The sequence below is a fragment of the Quercus suber genome, unplaced genomic scaffold, assembly GCF_002906115.3.
Source record: "Quercus suber isolate HL8 unplaced genomic scaffold, Cork oak 2.0 scaffold_627, whole genome shotgun sequence".
NCBI lineage: Eukaryota > Viridiplantae > Streptophyta > Magnoliopsida > Fagales > Fagaceae > Quercus > Quercus suber.
Window position 1 is genome coordinate 44,495 of NW_027070069.1, and position 19,088 is coordinate 63,582.

The 19,088-nt window shown below is 35.0% G+C and overlaps 1 protein-coding gene and 1 long non-coding RNA gene across 2 annotated transcripts; one reads left to right on the forward strand and one right to left on the reverse strand.

The window, feature by feature from the left end:
- Window positions 1-6,418: 6,418 nt before the first annotated feature.
- Window positions 6,419-7,872, reverse strand: LOC136064114 (uncharacterized). The gene is made up of 3 exons (XR_010625758.1): window positions 7,649-7,872; window positions 7,078-7,271; window positions 6,419-6,738 (listed from the first exon to the last, which is right to left on the reverse strand). It is a non-coding gene; the product is annotated as an uncharacterized LOC136064114 (long non-coding RNA).
- Window positions 7,873-10,321: 2,449 nt separating this feature from the next.
- On the forward strand, window positions 10,322-12,899 carry LOC112003964 (GTP-binding nuclear protein Ran-3). Its single transcript, XM_024036189.2, has 8 exons — window positions 10,322-10,455; window positions 10,623-10,692; window positions 10,902-10,958; window positions 11,095-11,212; window positions 11,879-11,968; window positions 12,068-12,247; window positions 12,358-12,435; window positions 12,552-12,899. The coding sequence occupies exons 1-8, from the start codon at window positions 10,453-10,455 to the stop codon at window positions 12,619-12,621; spliced, it is 666 nt and encodes a 221-aa protein (XP_023891957.1). The 5' UTR covers window positions 10,322-10,452; the 3' UTR covers window positions 12,622-12,899.
- Window positions 12,900-19,088: the final 6,189 nt, after the last annotated feature.

Consider the following 19,088-nt stretch of genomic DNA (forward strand, 5'->3'; position numbering starts at 1 on the left):
AATCTACCGTTGAATTATTTTTCTTCTTTATATCCTTTGTACTTAGAAAATTTCTAGAAAATTAAAAATTAATAGTTATATTATCAATAAATTGTTTAAATTGAAAGTTTTTGTAGTTTAAAATTATACATAAAATATAAGGTTATAGATCACATAGTAAATAATGTTCGATTGACACAAAAGTTTACATGTATATTAAAAGTGTAAAGAACATGCAACACAATGGTTAAATTTTCAAAATATGTAGTAATGTTTATTTTATTGAGTAAAATTGTAACTTTATGCTATAATTTATTTTGTAGCTAAACTTTGTCAAAAAAAAAATGTTTAAGATTAGCAAGCTACTTGAAGAAAACAAGAAACAAAACAAGTTTGCTTCTTAAAATAACCCCATTAAACTTGTCAAACAATAAAATATATTATAAAATAAACCCTAATTAATACTTAACCATAATAGGAATCAAATTTGACATAAAAAGTGTTAAAAGCACCTAAAAACAAGGAAATAATAACCCTAAACCTAAAATTCTGAAAATTGCAAATTAAATACCAAAATTGATAAATAACGAAAATCTAATTGTAGATTCTATCTGACATCATAAGGAATGTCTCATGGGTGAGAAATAGAATAGTCAGGTAAATTGTTATACTATTTTTTTTTTTTTTTGGAAACAATTGGAATACTACTTAGTTGTATATAAAGTTATAAACAACAACAACAAAACATGCAAGTATATTGTATAAAAAAGATATTGTTGTGATATTTTTTTTTTTTTTGGCACTTGCTTGGAGGTGGTCAAAACAAGAATCGGGGTAGTGTTTTGAGGTGCTTGAAACTGGATAGAAGGGAGAGCGAAGCGGCAATGCGAAGGCAATTAATGGTAGTTGTGGAAGAGGGTGTGGGTGAGGAGAAAGTATACTATATTTCGGTAATACTAACTCAGCATCAGATCTTCTATATTATTGGGAAGATAAATTAATCATTTATTGGAGTAATCTAATGTGGTTTTTTGAAACAAGTGTTACTCATTTATTAGGTAGGAAATATCAAAACATACGCTGAGTTGGTATTATCGAAACATGGTATACTTTCTCATGAGTGAGAGATATAAGAGTAATGGTAGGGCTTAAATGAGTTGTTATTATAGGAGTCCCTAGTCTAGCATTAAAATGATGCATGTTTTTTTGCCATAAATTAGAAGAATATATTCTAAGACACTAATTTGCAAATGGCCTTTTTCTACGCATCACTTGAGAAAAATACTTGAGCTATGTTTAATTTCTTATGCTTTTTTAGATTTCTTACGCACTTTTATTTATGAAAACAAGTCTTAAAGAAGTCCTCGAACCAGATGATATGGATTAGTTAGCACTCCACTACCGATTTTCGTAAGTGTTTAAATTTAAATCTAATCATGCCCGAAGTCCTCGGACCAGATGATATGAATTAGTTAGCACTCCATGACAGTTTTTTCATAAGTGTCTAAATTTAAATCCAATCTTACCTGAAGTTCTCGAACCAGATGAAATGGATTAATTAGCACTCCACTATAGTGTAGGTGGCACTCCATTACGATTTTCGTAAGTGTTTCAACATTCGCTTACAATTTTCTTGTTATTATTCATATAAGCTCAATTATATGTAAAGCCCTCGGAGGTATTTAAATAAACTAATTTACGATAGGCCTCTTCAGCCGTATATTTAGTTCAAGATCAGTGCTCAATAATACTTTCTATAGGTGCTATGCAAAAGCCAAGTTAAGTTACAGTAGTTATCGGTCGAGCGTTATTTGCAACAACAATAAGTCTCATAATACATGCAATGAAGATATAGGAAATAAAAGAAAAACGATTTCGTTGATTAAAAGAAAGTACTTAGCAACTCCTTACATTAAAAATAAAAAAAATAAAAAAAAACTAATACAATTATGGAATAAAACTCCTAAATATTTAAGTCTTCATCTGGAGGTATTGAAGGGTCGATAGTCTGGCTAGACTGGGTAGCAATAGCATTTAGGGCTTGATCTTTAAGTTTGGGAGGAGTTTTCTTCTTCCCCAAGTCTTTACCCTTATCCTGAGTATCCTCAGATTGCTTGCTCGGACCACCAGGCTTACCAGACTCTTTGGTAGCTTCAATAGGAGCAAGAGGGATCTGACTGACCAGGGGCTGCTCCAAGGCTTTTGGGAGTTGTTTGGAGGGAGAAGAGTCAGAACTTGGGAGTTCGCGAATTTCAGGGTCGTAGTAGATACTCCCAAGCTGCCTTAAGTCAGACTATGGAGAGATCCCAACAGCATCAAGGGCTTTACCCCAAGTTATGTCACAATAGTCTCTACAGACTACGGAGAACTCCTCAGTGAGTTTGACTTGGGTCTCCTCCACCCCAAGCTTGTATGTAGCCTGCTTTTTAGCCTCCACTGCCTCCTTGGATAACTAAGCATTCTTCTTGGCTAATTGAGCAGTTTCCTTGGCTTTCTGAAGCTCAGAACGAAGATTTTTGACCAATTCTCTCTCTGTTTTCAGATTGATTTCGGTCATGTGCAATTGCTTACATTGGTCTTAGGCTTGCTTCTTAGCATTTTTAAGGCCTGCATCAAGACTGTTCCTTTGCTTAGTCACCTCTTTTAGCTGCTCAGACAGCTTATCATAGTCCTCCTGAAGGCCACCCATCCTCTTCTCAACCTCAGACCGGGAATAAGCCTCCGCCTTGGCTTCATTGCGAGCGTGTTTATTCTACTCCTCGGCCACATAGACTTGTTGCGTAATTTACATAACACAAAGAAAAAATTTAGTATTAAAAAAAAAAAGTAGAAATGGTTAACATTTAGAGTTAAAAAGTGAATTAATTCACTTACCATGGCTAAATCCTTTTTAAGGGACAAGAAGAGTTCTTGTTGGCTGAAGTGCCTGTAATCCTCCATATCCTTGGGTAGGAGAAGTGGCTGTTCCAAGGCTTTAGCGATGAGACCTGCCCTTCCCCCTTGATAATTTCTAACGGAGGTATCCTAAGGGAAAGGAACACCATCCAATTCCAGCTTAGGACACCAGGTGCGTTTTCCCCGTCGCACCTCAGCAACGAGAGGGTCTTCTCGGCTTTTAGTAGACGAGGCTCTTTTGCTCCGTTGATCCTTGACCACTTTCTGTTTCTTAGGTCCTTTTGGAGGCATCACCTTCCTTTCTTCAGTATTTGTCATGGGCCTTTTCTTCTTCAGATCTGGTAATGGCTGTAGGCCGAGATCTGAAAGGACCTGAGGAGGTGGTGGAGGAAGCTTAATGGCTAGTTGAGACGAACCAGTTCCTTTGACCTCAGGCCCTTTGTTCCTAGCCTTCATTAGGTCCCTTAGGCTTGCCATTTCCTCCTCTTCTTCTGAAAAATCGTTTGGAAGGGCAGTTATTAGGACAGAAGGGCGGACGCTGGATTGCCTATCAATCTCTTCCTCAGCGTCCGAAACTGGAATCACTTGAACCTTTCCTGCTACCTCTTCTTCAAACTTGACCTTATCAATCTGCTCCTTAAGTGAAGAGGTCAAAGAAGCAACTCTTTCCCTTTCTGCAGCCTTTCCAAAGGAACCTGTTGAATTGGCTGGATAAGTTATGGCACACCCTGCGGATTTGGATGTGGTACTGGGGCAAGATCAAAGGGAGCTAAGAAATTTGGCCGAGAGACGTCTATTCAATTTATACGGTGGTCTTCTTGCCTTATAGCGTTGCCGACCGGTTGGAAAACGTTTGAGAGAGGCTTAAAACCAAGAATGAGGTAGATGGCCTGAAGCTGCCCATCTTCGCTTACAAAATTTTTTGATCTTAGTAAGTAATTGTGCGTAACAGTATTAGTCAGACTAAACCAAGGAGCAACGTGCCTTTTGTTTGTTAACATCAAAACAAAATTAATCATAATCAGAAACATAAAAGACATTGATACAAAGAAAAGAAAAATAATGTTGAGTGATGAAGACCCTAAATATATTGTTAGGAAACCTAAATCTAGGATATCCCACCAGGCTCTCCTGGTTGGGTTGGGCAATGAAGACTGTCATGCCACGTGCCCGAGACGATCAAATAGTTATCTTTCATCCCCTTGTTAGACTTGGGAAGACAGGAGATGGGCTTAACAACGTTGGATCAGGATTTAAGATAATATCCCGCACCCTTTTGGCTATGACATTCGTACATATGTATTATGTCAAGCCAGGTGAGCTCCAGGCCTAAGTGACGATTCAAAGTGTCAATCGCTTCTAGGATCCTAAAGACGTTAGGTGCACATTGATCAGGAGAAAGCCTATGGTTATGAAGATAATCTCTTGTAATAGGACCCATAGGGAGAGTCATTCCCCCTTCTATGAATGCTATCATAGGGATTATGACTTCTCCCACCCTTCGGTCGGTTAATAATCCTTCCGGAGGACAATACCTCAGGTTTACTCCCTGTGGTATGTCGTATGTTTCCTTAAATGTCTCTATTAAGGCAAGACTATCGACCAGATAATTAAATCTACCCATATCAGATAAGCAGAAAGAAAGAAATATTGAGAATAATTGAGAAATGAGAGCTTAAGGGCTTAGGAAGTTGGCCGAAGAGAAAACAAAGGTTTCGAGGAAATTAGAGCTTACCCAAACTGGGCTGGGAGGTGATCCTTAAGTCTTTGGAAGGATTTTCGTAGGTTTTTAAAGAAATGAGACAGATAATTGGAAAAGTTTGATGAACTTGGGTGTTTAAGGTTCGCTAGAGAGTCTTAAGAAATTGCGAAGTAAAAGAGAGATGATCTTCTTTGAGGCTCTATATAGGGGTTAGAAAATGTGTGGGAGTTATCCCGCCTAAATTTGGAGGAAAAATGTCGTCTGTTGGATCAATAGTTCACTGTTGGATGTCAAAGACATAACGCCACCTGGAGTAATTAATAGCGCTTCGTGAATACCGAAACATCAACAACAATGATGAAGCGCCTGAGTCTATGCTCTCGCACGTGTAAACACATGTATTTTGGTAGTTTTAGCCCTTATTTTTTAAGACATATCAAAATCCCATTTTTTCTCCTCAGATGCGAGGGAAAAACTAAAATTTTGAGGAGCTATTGTGGGGGTAAAAGCCCAAATTTGTATAGTGGGCCTTGGGCCCTGTTTGAAAATGTAGGTACGTCCGAAGAGTAGCAAAGGCTTAGGAAAGGCCCCGGGCTGGAAGATCACGTAAGGAAATGATAAAGAAATATCGTCCGAGGAGTTTATCCTTTTAAGATATGAAGAATACCGTCAAGCAAATACCTGGGCGGCTTCAGCAATCTTCCAGGAAGTTCCAACGATAAGGATGAATTTCATGCACGTATAAAGATGATAAGAATAGAGAAATATCTAAGGAAAAAACTGCTACCACCGCATTAAATACTTTGCAGTAACTTTTCTAGCTGCATTTATGTGGAGAAGACCCTGAACAGTGCAACATCAGCTACCACCACTCATAGAAAACTAAAGATATCTGATGGGACAGATACTAAAGTGGATGCTTAGATGAAGAACAAGTGTACGATGAAGATAGGAAAAGAATAAAACTATATAAATGTAAAGGATCTCACATAATGGGGGATGGGAAAAAAGAGAGAAGAGGAGAGAAAAAAGGTTTACTGTAGCTTTAAGAATCATATAAATGAAAGTTTTTCTCCTCGGACAAGAATTAATCCACGTCTCAAGTTTGTTCTTGCAACCATTTACCAGTTGAACCTTTGTTGGACATTGCTTAGTTCACTATTAGCCCAATTCTTTCACCCACTCTTTATAAATTCATTGTATTGGGTTGGTTGGGCTCATATTCCGTACCTCTGGGGTTTGGGCCACAAATGTAGACTCTACAATCTTATTTGGGAGTAACATGAAGAGAATGGAATGGAATCATTTTATGATAATACTAGTTGCTAACCCATACGATACACGGGATAGTTAAATAATAAAATAATTAAACTACCTCACGGTAAAAGGAAAGGCTAAAGGAATTGATAAGAGGTTGATTTGCCCATCAAGGAAAAATCTAAAAGAAGGAAAAAAAAAGAAAGGGAAAACTATTTGTAAAGAATTGCAACCATTGTATGTTTACTTGGCTTGTCTCAAAACCAAAATCCAAATTTAATTTTGCAACAATAAAAACATACAAATTCATATTAATTGTAAATCAACCTCACTACATGAATCTAATTTTCACTCTACTATATTTTTGGAGATCATGCTCCTAAACATTCAATGTGTCAAGAATTTCAATAAACACTATTGCCACATCTATCTTTGTTCTAGACATTTAATTTACACATAAGCCAATGGCAACCGCAATTAGACAATCTTGACCCAAGCATTCTCCTTCTAAAATCTCATTTATTTCCTTTAAGCCATCAAAAGTGATTTCAAGCAAATATTACATTTACACAAAATCTAACCAATCTAACTCACCTTACATCTTATAATTAAGCTAATAAAATCTTATAATTTCATCAATGGAGCCAACAATGCTCCCCTGTGACAGAAACAAAGAGACGTTAACATAGCATCACTTACTAACGATGATCCTATCTATAAGACAAAAGAGCAAGAAAATCACCAAACCTGCCCATCAGGGCGATAACACACTACAATGACAATTTCTCTTACATCAGTCCAGTCAACAACTTGACAACCATGAATAGCCCAAATACGAACTTTTCCATCTATTGAACCACTGATGAAGTAATTATCATCAACATGGTTAAACTGAACGCAGGTCACTGCATCATAGCATAACGTAAAAATCAGCAACAATAACTCCAGCATAATAAAACAAATAACATCGGGATAGTGCCCCAACATTTATCCAACCCTGGCTGGTTCCTTAACTAACAAAATAGATGTTAGATTGAAACAATGAAACATAAATGAGCTCACCATAATTACTATGTTTAAACACTTTGAGTCAATGATCACATCCCACTCGCCATAGACGAACAGTATGGTTGATTGATTATGAGAGCATATATTGCATCAAAATAAACATCACATTCATGAAAATCAATAACAACTATACTTAATCCATAAAATTAAATTGGCACTGGAATAATTTTACTTACATTATTCCTAGACCATGAGAAATCCAATATATCACCACTGTGCCCGTGGAACTCGTGTAATGGTTTCTCCAAAGTCTGGAAAACTTTAGGGGGGAAAATTACACATGCTGTGTCTGATGATTTCCTTGGGCTGCTCACTTTACACATTTTCTCTTTATCAGCAAAGAGATGTTTTGATTCAGAGAGATGAATAACTACAAAGGTAAAAATTTTACCAAGCCTTAAATTTTTACTGATTCTAATTTCACTGAGACATTTTGTCAAACACTTAGGTTGGTCTATACAAAGGATACCAATTTTTAAATCATTTTTTCAACCATTATACCAGCAAAAACATGAGAGAGAATATTACAGAGAGACTACGCAAGAAAACTGGTGAGACTCTGTATGTTTTTGAGAACTTGATCCCTAAGTTTTAGTTAAATATATTTTGGTTGGGTTTTGATCAAGATCAAATAGAAAGATCGTCCACATATACATAAAACAGAGAAGAATTGAATAGGATGAGTCAAATCAGATTGCAAACATATATTATTAAAGAGAATAATATAATTAAGAAATAAAAACTCACCTGGAGAGGATACAGATTTTGAACAAAGGGTACCTATTCATGGTGATGGGGTTGACCTATTTTTACAAAAGGATATTGGTACCATTGATTATAAATTAGAGGTCAAGACTTGAGCCAACAAAGGCTATGAACAGAGTGAGCGAGATTGAGATAAGAGGGATGCTCTGCGTTTAAGCCAAAGAGAAAGGATTGAGGGGCAGCATGAAAGAGAGGAGCAAACCTGCGTGTTGAGTTTGTGTTTGTGTATATTAGGTTTTGTTTATTTTTAAAGATAAGTATTGGGTTTTATTAAAAAAATGGTTTTATATATATATATATATATATATATATAGATAGATATAGATTACTGTGGAGGTAAAAGCTCAGAGTTATGTAATGGGCCTAAGGCCCTAATCGAAGACTAGGGCGTGTCCGAAGAGGAGAAAGTGATTGAGAAAGGACCCAGGTGGGCAAAATATACCTGGAAATGAGCGAAGAGTATAGTCCGAAGAGAGCGTCGGTGGTCCGAAGAGTATGATCTCCTTGGATACGGTGATTCTCAGTCAAGCAAGTACCTGGGTGGTTCAAGTGGCCTTCCTAACGGTTTCAATAATAAGGATAAACTTCAAGCATGTATGAAGATGATAAGAACGGATAAATATCTGGAGGAAAAGCTGCTATCACTACATTAAATGCACTGCAATAACTTATCTAGCTGCATTAATATAGAGAAGACCCCTAAACAGTGCACTCTCAACCACCACCACTCACAGAGAACCAAAGAAGAGGTCTGATGGGATATATACTCAAGTAGATGCTCAGATGACTAACAAGTGTACAATCAAGATGATTCAAAAGGCACTATATAATGTAAAAGATCCCCCATAAGAAAGTGAGGGAGGAAAATAGAGAGGAGAAAAAGAAGAGAAACTGCAGTACAAAAGATTGTTAGAGTTCAAAAATAAGATTATAATTTATGAACTATCTTTTCGGATGTTTATTCAGTCAGGCTTTATGAGTGCCTTTATGTTTATTTATCTTTGAATCTCATGCTAACCATTGTTTAATTCCTATCCAGCCCAGCTCTTTCACACACTCTCTACAAATTCATTGTCTTGGGTTCATTGGGCTCAGACTCTAGATCTTTTGAGCTTAGGCCATAAAAATTGACCCTACAATTACTATTAGACCCTTATTTTAAAATAAATGGTTGAATATTTAGGAGTATTTTGAGAGTTTTAGTAAAAAATTCATTAAATCTAATTTCATTCTCTCCTATTCATTCCTCCTAATTTAGGGAGGAATGAAAATTTAAGGTTTTAAAGGAATAGAGAGGCATGAGTGTTCCCTCGTACCCATTCCATTCTCTCACACTTAAACTCCTAAACAAGAGAATGAACTTTCCATTCTTTCCATTAAAACTCCTAAACAATGGAAAGGAAGAATATTCTAAAGTTATTATTTTCATTTCTTTCCATTCCATTCCTCCTCCCAAACGAGGCCTAAATAGAATGTGATAAATCCATACGTTGTTGCCAAGATCTTCTTTGTCCTTTCATCTTCCCCTCTCCTCCCCCTTACCCTATACTTTTCTCTTCCTCCAAACTTCTAAGCACAATGAGTGTTCCTCCCTTCTCCCCTTTTTGGATTCCATTTTGATCTTTAATGTAAATATAATTTGCACAATCCTATAGAGGTGACATTTCAAATAAAGAGGTATCAAGTGAGCTCTAATTATAATTAACCCAGACACCAATACCTCTTGGACGTGGCAAAGTCTGGAAATAGAAAACTAATGTTGAAGGAGTGTGTATGCCTATGATAAGTTGGAAGTGGTTGCAACATTTTTATTTGGTATGATGCTTGGATTCATAAACCCCCACCCTACAACTATTTAATCAAGATATATCAACTGAGTTATATTTTGCTTTTTACAAACCGAAAGCTAATGAGATATTAGGTGCCAAACATGACTTGGAATTGAGTTAAGAAAAAATGAGGAATTATGAGTTATGAATTATGAGTGGTGAGTTATAAGAACTGAGATATGAATTATGAGATATGGGTGAGGTGTAAACTAAACAGGGCCTAAAATTTTCAAGCTCTCTTTCTCTGGACAAGACACAATGTCAATCAAAGGAGTCCCAATGAGCCATCATGAATTTAAAGGCTGATGAAAATTTTCTATACCTTAATGATTTTTTGGAAAATTTAGCAGATGCCTTAACGAAATTAATTTAGAAAATATTTTTAAAAATTTTTAATAAGAAGAAAAAGAAACTGGGTTTTTTTTTTTTTAACTTTTTATATTTTTTATGAAAATGATATCAATTTTTTTTTTAAATTTATCTATTAATAAATGCCTTAAGAGCATTTACTAAAAGCATCACGATTTTTTAAGCACCTTGGGTGTAAAATTCAAATTGGAGATGTAATTCCAGTTTTTGAATTTGTGTTATTTAATTATAACTTTATAAGCAAAGATATTAGTTGTTTGGACTATTGGGCTCTGGTTTTCGGCCTTGATCCATGCAAGGACTAAACTCCAGAATGTCCGTTACAAAAAAGAAAAGAAACAACTCTTCAATAAGGTCGGCCACACGTGGACATCATCGAAAGAGACCGAAATGAAATCGGACGGCCCAGAGAGCTGCGTCAGGTTGAAGCTACCACTAGGGCCATTCAAAAAAATTCCTCTTATTATATATATATATATATAACATATAAAACCCCTCACAAAATCTCACAACGCTCCTTCTCTCTTATTTCGTAGCTGCGCCACTCACCCAAATACTACTCACAACAACGACAACACAAATTCAAATATGGTACGCCTTCGATCTTTCTCTTTGTTTCATATTTTTCCAAGCCACTCTTAAAAATAAAATAAAAAAAATTGTTTTAGTTTTAATTTTATATTAGAAACCAAATGTATAAGCTGTTTTGCATTTTTTAGATTCACAGATTTTTTGGGGTTTTTGTGGTTTTTTTGTAGGCTTTGCCGAACCAACAGACCGTAGAGTATCCAAGCTTCAAGCTTGTTATTGTCGGCGATGGTGGAACCGGTAATTTTTTTTTTTCATCATTAATTTGATTTACCGCTCAAGATCTGTTTGGTTCCTGAGAAAATGTAATGATAGGAGAAACAAAAAAAATTTTTTTTTTTTTTTTTTTTTTTTTTTTTTTGGGAATTCATATTGGATTTTGTCGAATCGATCTTTCGTTTAATTTTTTGCGGAGTGAAAATGAAATTGAATGTGTTGGAAAACTGCAGGTAAAACAACATTTGTGAAAAGGCATCTTACTGGCGAGTTTGAGAAAAAATATGAACGTAAGTTCGATGATCTTCACTTTTATTTCAAGTTTCTTTTAAGAGAAGCATTGTTGAAAGTGATTGGTTTGTGGGTTTTGGTTTCTTTGTTAAGTTTTGATTCATTGTTGATGTTTGAATTCATTTTTACATACAGCAACTATTGGTGTGGAAGTTCATCCTTTGGACTTTTTCACTAACTGTGGGAAAATCCGTTTCTACTGCTGGGACACAGCTGGGCAAGAGAAATTTGGAGGTCTTAGAGATGGATATTAGTGAGTACTCTGTGAATTTAGTTTGGCAAATTTTCTTTGTTTTCGACAATAATATTTGCTTTTGAGGCATATGAATTACAAGTGAAGAATGGTAATCCTGTAACTATGTACTTGGTTTTGTTTGCAATTACAACCTGCTAAGCTAGAGGCGTTTTTGCTGATTAAATTGTTCAATATAACTTGATGTGAGCTTTGTATGAGCTTTGTATGTGAGCTTGGTATGTTAATGTGAATTTCTCAAATTTTGTATCGATTGCCTGTTAACATGCACATATGAGTTAAAGCATACATAATCTTCTTCATGCTTACCATGCTCAGTTGAGAATTTACCAACCGCTCAAAACAGCATCACCAAGGCCCATGTCTTAATCCTTAATTATTATTATTCTTGACTTCTTGAACGGCAAGAGTTAAAAGGTTTTTGTATTTGAATAAAAATATTGTTTAATTTTTTCCCTTAAAATTTTTTTTGGATGTTCGATAATATCACTAGAGTCTGGAATCTTGCAAATGTAATATGTCTGTTTTGGTTATTGTATTAAAAAGCATGTTCATCATGCAAATGTAATATGTCTGTTTTGGTTATTGTATTAAAAAGCATGTTCATCATGCAAATGTAATATGTCTGTTTTGGTTATTGTATTAAAAAGCATGTTCATCATGCAGCATCCATGGGCAATGTGCAATTATCATGTTTGATGTTACTGCCCGGCTGACATACAAGAATGTTCCAACATGGCACAGGGATCTTTGCAGGTATGTTTAAAAATGCCAACTTTTCACCTGTTAGGTTTTAGTGCCTTTCTTCAGGCTTTGTTGGGTCTCATTGCCACTTCATGTGTTGCTGATTTTCAGGGTGTGTGAAAACATTCCAATTGTTCTTTGTGGGAACAAGGTTGATGTGAAGAACAGGCAGGTCAAAGCAAAGCAGGTTACTTTCCACCGGAAGAAGAATTTGCAGTACTACGAGATATCAGCAAAAAGCAATTATAATTTTGAGAAGCCGTTCTTATACCTTGCCAGGAAACTAGCAGGGTAAAAACTTGTAGTTTCTGATGGATAGAAGCTATTTCCCCCCTTTACTTTCAAACCTACCTATAGTTTTACAGAGTTCATTTTAAGTAATATTATGCTTGTTGGTGTAGGGATGCTAATCTGCATTTTGTTGAATCTCCTGCTCTGGCTCCCCCAGAAGTGCAAATTGACTTGGCTGCACAGCAACAGTAAGCCTTCTTTTATAACTATAAATTTCCGGTTTTACATACTAGGTATGAGTTCTTTTGAGTCTCCAATTAATTTGGATCTTAAACCTTTGTATATCTGTTGGTGATTTCCGCAGGCATGAGGCTGAGTTGCAGCAAGCAGCTAGTCAACCTCTTCCTGATGACGATGATGATACATTTGAGTAGGATGTTGGGGTATTCTTGTTGGCAGAGTTTCTTATCAAGATTTACCTTGAGCCATTTTTCCAATTGCTGGCATCTGCATTATATTGACAATCATATATTTTTGGTTGTATCATTTTTAGGATGCCGGTTGTCGTACCAGTTGTGTGTGCTATGTTTTGTTTTTACTTGTTTTTATGTCTTGGGGAATTACATATGTGATATTTCTACATAGAAGAAATTCAGTGTCTTTTAAGTTTTGAATTAATTCAGTTTATCGCCCATGTGGCCCGGTTCAGATCTTTTGTTGCCTTGTACGCTGCCACCTCTTTATGGCCTGAGAAATTTTTTGTTTTGGTAGGGGGTTCATACCGCTTGGCAGATGTTATATGTGAAATTCCAGCATTTAACTTTCTATGGATCCAGGTTGGGAAATGATTCGTAGATGTGAGATTTTTTTTTTAATAACTTTTACGTTCTTTTTAAATAGATATCAATAGTTAGGTCCAATTAGAATGAGCTAAATTTATTCCGTGGATTTTTCCCATCTCGAAGAGTGGGGACGAGTAGGAAATAGCCTTTTTCATCTTTTTAATATATATATATATATATTTTTTTTTATTGACGGTAAAAAACGGATTTCATGAACAAAAAAAGTAGTAATAAAAGCTGTAACTCAAGCAATTTTGACTTAGTTGTTTCAAACTTTCAGACTCACTTTGTGATGAAATGATGGAGATGATAAGGAATTTTTGGTGGGGTAGGTAAATTGTATTGTTTTAGTTGGCAAAAAATGTGTGAGCGTGTAATGGAAGATTAGGTTTCAAGAATTTAAAATAGTTAAATAAGGTTTTGCTTGCGAAGCATGGTGGCATCTTCAAATGGGAGGTAATTCTCTTGTTTATAGGGTCTTTAAGGCTAAATATTCCTCAGTAGGTGATTTTGTTCATACCCTTCTTATACATGGTGGAGTTTAATTTATGCCCAAGCTTAGTCATTGAAGGGATGTGATGAAGGGTTGGTAATGGAGCAAATATCAAGATTTGGCAAGATAAGTAGCTGCCAGGGGTTTCATCTCATAGAGTACTTTCTCCAAGGATGTTTTTGAGTGCTGATATGAGTGTTGCTGACTTGATAGACTTAGGAACAGCCAAGTGGAAAACTGAGATGATTGATAATCTCTTTATTTTTCATGAAGTTGAATTAATCAAGAGCATTCTTGTGAGTGCTACTCTACCAACAGATAAAATTGTTTGGGCTGGAACTACCAATGGAAACTTTACTGTTAAGAGTGCTTATAAATTAACGGTCAATTTGTTCAAATCTACACAACCTGTGGAACTACTTCTGATGGTAGCTTATTGAAGAAGTTTTGAAAGAAAATTTGGTCTTTGTCCATTCCTCATAAGTTATGACATTTTTATTGGCGTGCTTGTTGTGACACTTTATTGACCAAAGTCAAGTTAAGCAGGCGTAATGTAATTGCTGAAAACGTGTGTTTGTTGTCATGATAAGGCTGAGATGAATGGTCACATTTTTTGGGATGTCTGAAAGCACAAGAATCTAAGGCTGTTTCGAAATTACACCTATTGCCTTTAGAAGTTCATCTTGACTCTTTTTAGGACCTATTATGGTTTGTCATGATGACTAATGCCTCTTGAGAGGAGAAGTAACGATTGCTTGGGCACTCTAGAGTAACATGAACAAAATTTATCATGGAGGTGAAGGAAAATTAGGTCTGGCTTTGGTTCTTTGGGCAGCAAGTTATCTTTAGGAGTACTGGTTTGCAATGGATTCATGTGTTGATGCTACATCAGATCTGGTTTTGCCCTTACCTGACGCACAACAACAGCCTTTGCACTCGGCTTGGTTGCCTCCTTCAGTGGGTTTATTTAAAATTAGTGTAGATAGGGCTCTTTTTACATCAAGGAAGCAGGCTGACATTGGTGTTGTAATAAGAGATGTTGAAGGCAGATTAATGGTAGCTTTGTGCAAAAAAATCAAAGCCCCATTGGGGGCACTTGAAGTTGAAGCTAAGGCCTATGAAGCTGGTATGTTGCTAGCAAGACATTTGGGGTTGCGAGATAGGGTGTTGGAAGGTGATTCCTTGACAATTTCTAATGCTCTCAAGCAACTTACACAGCCACCCACTTCGGTTGCTGCTATTGTGGAAGGCATTCATGAGTTAGGAGCTGAAATTGGTGTTGTTAATTTTTCTCATGTGCGCAAGACTGGCAATAAGTCAGCCCACATTCTAGCAAGACAAGCTCAAAACCTTGTCGATGATGTAATTTGGATTGAAGAGATTCCTTGCTGTATTCAGCAAGCCCTTATCCATGATGAATTTGGATTGTGATGTTGTTATAATAATAGTTTTTAGTGTGTTTATCAAAAAAAAAAAAAAAAAAAAAAAAAAAAGAAAGAGAGAAGAACCAACACCTACAGAATTTAGATTACTGTGCCCCTTATAAATATAAACCCAAATTGTCATGAAACAAGCCCAATTGTTGTAGGATATAGGTTGCTTTTTCATAGAATGGAATGGTATTTTTTACACATTGTTATAGTGGTTTAGGAGTTACTTTTAGAAACTTTTTATGGAAAAAGAGAAAAAATTTTAATTAGAATTGTCGTAAGGGCACTTATTAATATGACCATTTAAACACAATATATCCTATAACATCTCTATAAACTCTTCGTTGAGTTGGATTTTCAAATGAATATTAGAATAAATTAGGTGTGTGGGTGTGCATATTCTTTAACATGTGATATTATATATATATATATATATATTTGGAGAAACAATATGATAATATGTTGGGATTGAAGGATATAAAAATTGGATTATACACCATATTCTTATGGAACTTAATTTTTAAAACAAAAACATACATAAATCCACACAGATTATAAAAAATTAATTTTTTTTTTAATTTTTATATAAAAATCCTTATCAAGAGTTGGACATCTTCTTGTTAAAGCGTCGACACATTTGTTTGCTTCACATACACATGACTCATTTTCACTTAAAAATTTTGGCTAATGAGGGTTTTGCAATCCAAAACAAAAGAAGCATGATCTAAATTATTATTATATTCCTCCGTTATCCGTCCAAACACAAATTTAGCATCTATTTTAATTTCCACCATCACAAGATTCAAATTTCTATACGCTATTAACCCTTCTCATAAAGTTCATAGCTTTGCATCAACACTTGTGGGAACGCCAATAGGCACCAGCCAAACCCAGATTGTCCAAAAATGAGCCATCCCAATTCAGCTTAAACCAGCTCAGCTCATTTCGTAGTATCTTATTTATAATTTATATTTTTTATACATATATTATGATCATTCCCATAACATTTAAATTCCATGTCTCTCTCAGCACGCAAGGCCACCCCTCCCTTCTCTTTCATCTTTATTAAGGAAGGTCATGGTTGACATTTTCTGTCCTTAGTGGCTTTAATTCATGGTTAGATTTAATTTATGTGAATGTAAAGGTGTAAATGATATCATGGTATTTAAAATTCAATTCTACGAAATAAGGGAGGCAGTTTGGTAGCCCTATTTATGAATAATTGGTGATTTCTTTTTTTTCGGTTTTAAAAACACAATTAAAATACCAATCAAAAAGGCCCTTAAATCATAGTTATTAATACCGTACTTAATTATTGGTTAAACTGCAAATATCGTGTTCCATAAGATAACACAAATTGTTTTGAAGATGAATACTGTGTTGAGGAATTATGTGGTTTCATTCCATTAAAAACTGTGGAACATGTTGATTAATTCAATTGACTCACGGATGAAACACAATATCTCATAGAAAAACAAGAATCAATATCTTTAGTCACACTCTCCTTGTATTACTATGTTACACAAATAAGGACCTGGCATGTGGCCACTTATTTAAGAAAATCCTAATTCTATACTTATTTTAGTTACCTAAAAATAAATATATAGCACAACACATCTCCGCTGCCACCATCAACCACCACTCCACTAGTACCACTAGTAGAGGTAGTCGACAACATCAATGTCACAATTCACGGCCATCCATCACCACCAAGGTCGTTGAGAAGAATGGGAGAGGGGTGGTGAGAAAAACCCAACACATCACCACCACCACCATGAACCTTTGTTAGATTCAATGCCATCAATGCTACCATAAACTGCCTTCTATTCTTGTTTTTGTTTTTGAATGATTTTGATTGAACATTGGGATGTGTAGATGGAGTTGCTTGAAGATTGATGAATACTTTGGTGACAATTCTTGTTTTGTGGTTTTAGATCTTTGAGCTTTAATTGATTTTTGTACCATTTTTTGAAATACTGTGTCATCTCCACCCTCCCTCCCACTCTCAATCTTCTCAAAGACCTTAGCGATGGTGGATGGTTGTGATTGGCAGCCTTGATGTCGTCAGCAACCTCCACTAGTAGAGCTGGTAGAGTAACACAAGCGGTGGTTGGTGGTGGCAGTGGGGATGTGTTGGGTTACACACATGTGCGCGCGCACACACACATACACACACTAAAATAAGAATAAGCATAAAATTAGGATTTGCTTAAAAAAGAGGATACATGACAGGTTCTTATTTGTGGAATAGAATGTGTTACAAGGAGAGTTGAACAAAAGATGTTCATTTGAAAAACATAATCCTAATGCAAATAGACCACTTTTAACTTGTCGGGCACACCCCTACCCACATGGATTGAGATCAGGTGCACTACGTAAGGTATTACACCTAACGCAATAACTATCAAGGGTTGATATTGAGAGTTGAAAAAAACAACTTCTAATCTTAACCCTTGAATAAAAGAAGTTAAAAAAAAAAAAAAGAGTAAAAGAAATTAAAGTTAAAAAGTAAAAATGCTTGTGAATGGGGAGGGGATAATTGCATTGGATGGTATTGCACTCGATCCTAATCCCTACCCACACAGCTACACCTACTTGAGTTGTCACTCCATTTGTCACAAACTCACAAATATCTTCTATTACTACCCTTTTTTTTTTTTTTTTTTATAAAAAAATATCAAAAAGACTATTCTAATATAAGGATAAAAGGAGATCCGAAATCTGCCTTTAATTTTCTTAGTTCACAGATTTTTTTATAAAAAAATTATCATATATAAATTATGATATTATTTTATTTACTTCTAGGATTTACTTTTCTATATAATTAAAATTATTAGTTATTGGGTTTTATATTTTATATTATTTTATATATAAATTAGGATAGATGTCTGCATGTCTCAATATATAATTATGTATAACCTTTTCTTAATAATTCAGCTAACAAATTTGTTTATGTGATGTTGTGTTAAGATTTTTGGACGATATGATTTGGATATTGGATAATCTACACGAATGTTGTGTTTAGTTTTTTATATTTACTAAAATTTATTTCATACGATATAATTTTTAAAATTTTGTGGTTATAATTTACATTGATTGAATATTTTTATTTATTTTTAGTTATTTTGAATAATTATAAAATATATTAATTAATTGATTAATTTATGTACGATTCAATTAATGAACAACCGGTTTTTGTGTGTGTGTATAAGATGAACTTCTGATTGAACAAGTGAACTAGTCCTTTAGTCGTGTCAACTTTCAAGTCAATTTTGATAACTATGCTTTAAATACATAAATTAAATGAATCTCTCTAAATGTTATCTTTTTTGGTATTGTCACAATAGGTTTTAGAAATTTGTTATTTATTGTAAGAAAAAAAAAATTAAAATTTATTTCCTAAGTGTTTCTATGCTTCATATATATAGAATGATGTTGAATTTTATCAAGGCGGAGCCCTTTAGATTCATTCCTGAGGCGTAAACCAAGAGTATACAATTCTACCAGCGAGAACCGTGTATCATGTATCTTCTTTTTATTCTTTATTTTCTCTCAGCCATTCCTCTCTCTTTGGTTGGCAACATTAGTGGATGTAGAGCTCGAGTCCGAGTCATCAAAAACCCTATGTTTGGTTTATTCCCATGAATCTTAAATGAATTATTTATTTTTTCTATTCTATTTTTAGATTTGAATGTGAACTACCAAGTCATTTAAAAAAAAAAAAGGTTAAAATTGTCAATTTATAAAAAATATAATTTCTTTTAAGTTTGGGAATTGGGATTCCCACCTATTTTAAAGGGAATTCATATTTCTATTGAGAGGGGTTTAAGAGGGGAATCCAGATTCCCTTGGCATCTGATTCCCTAGCATGATTTACAACAAAACATGAGAATATTTAAACATTCCTAGAAATTCTAAAATATTACCTTGTACCAAACGTCACATAAAAGGTTTGTTGCTGAAGCCAAGACACCAAGCCCAAGGTTCAAGTCTAATTTTTTGGCCCAGGCTCACTCCACAAAGGTAGGTTGATCAAGTTCATCTACGCCAATTTCGATTCCATTCTCAACCCACTCACACCGCATTAGATAATAGAGTTAATTGGACCAAGTCCAAGCGGTGGTATAAACAGAAGA

Excerpts from the sequence above, each read along its gene's own strand:
- LOC112003964 (XM_024036189.2), top strand. Across the intron at positions 11,969-12,067 it reads TGGCACAGGGATCTTTGCAG|GGTGTGTGAAAACATTCCAA; the intron begins GTATGTTTAAAA and ends GCTGATTTTCAG. Across the intron at positions 12,248-12,357 it reads CTTGCCAGGAAACTAGCAGG|GGATGCTAATCTGCATTTTG; the intron begins GTAAAAACTTGT and ends TTGTTGGTGTAG.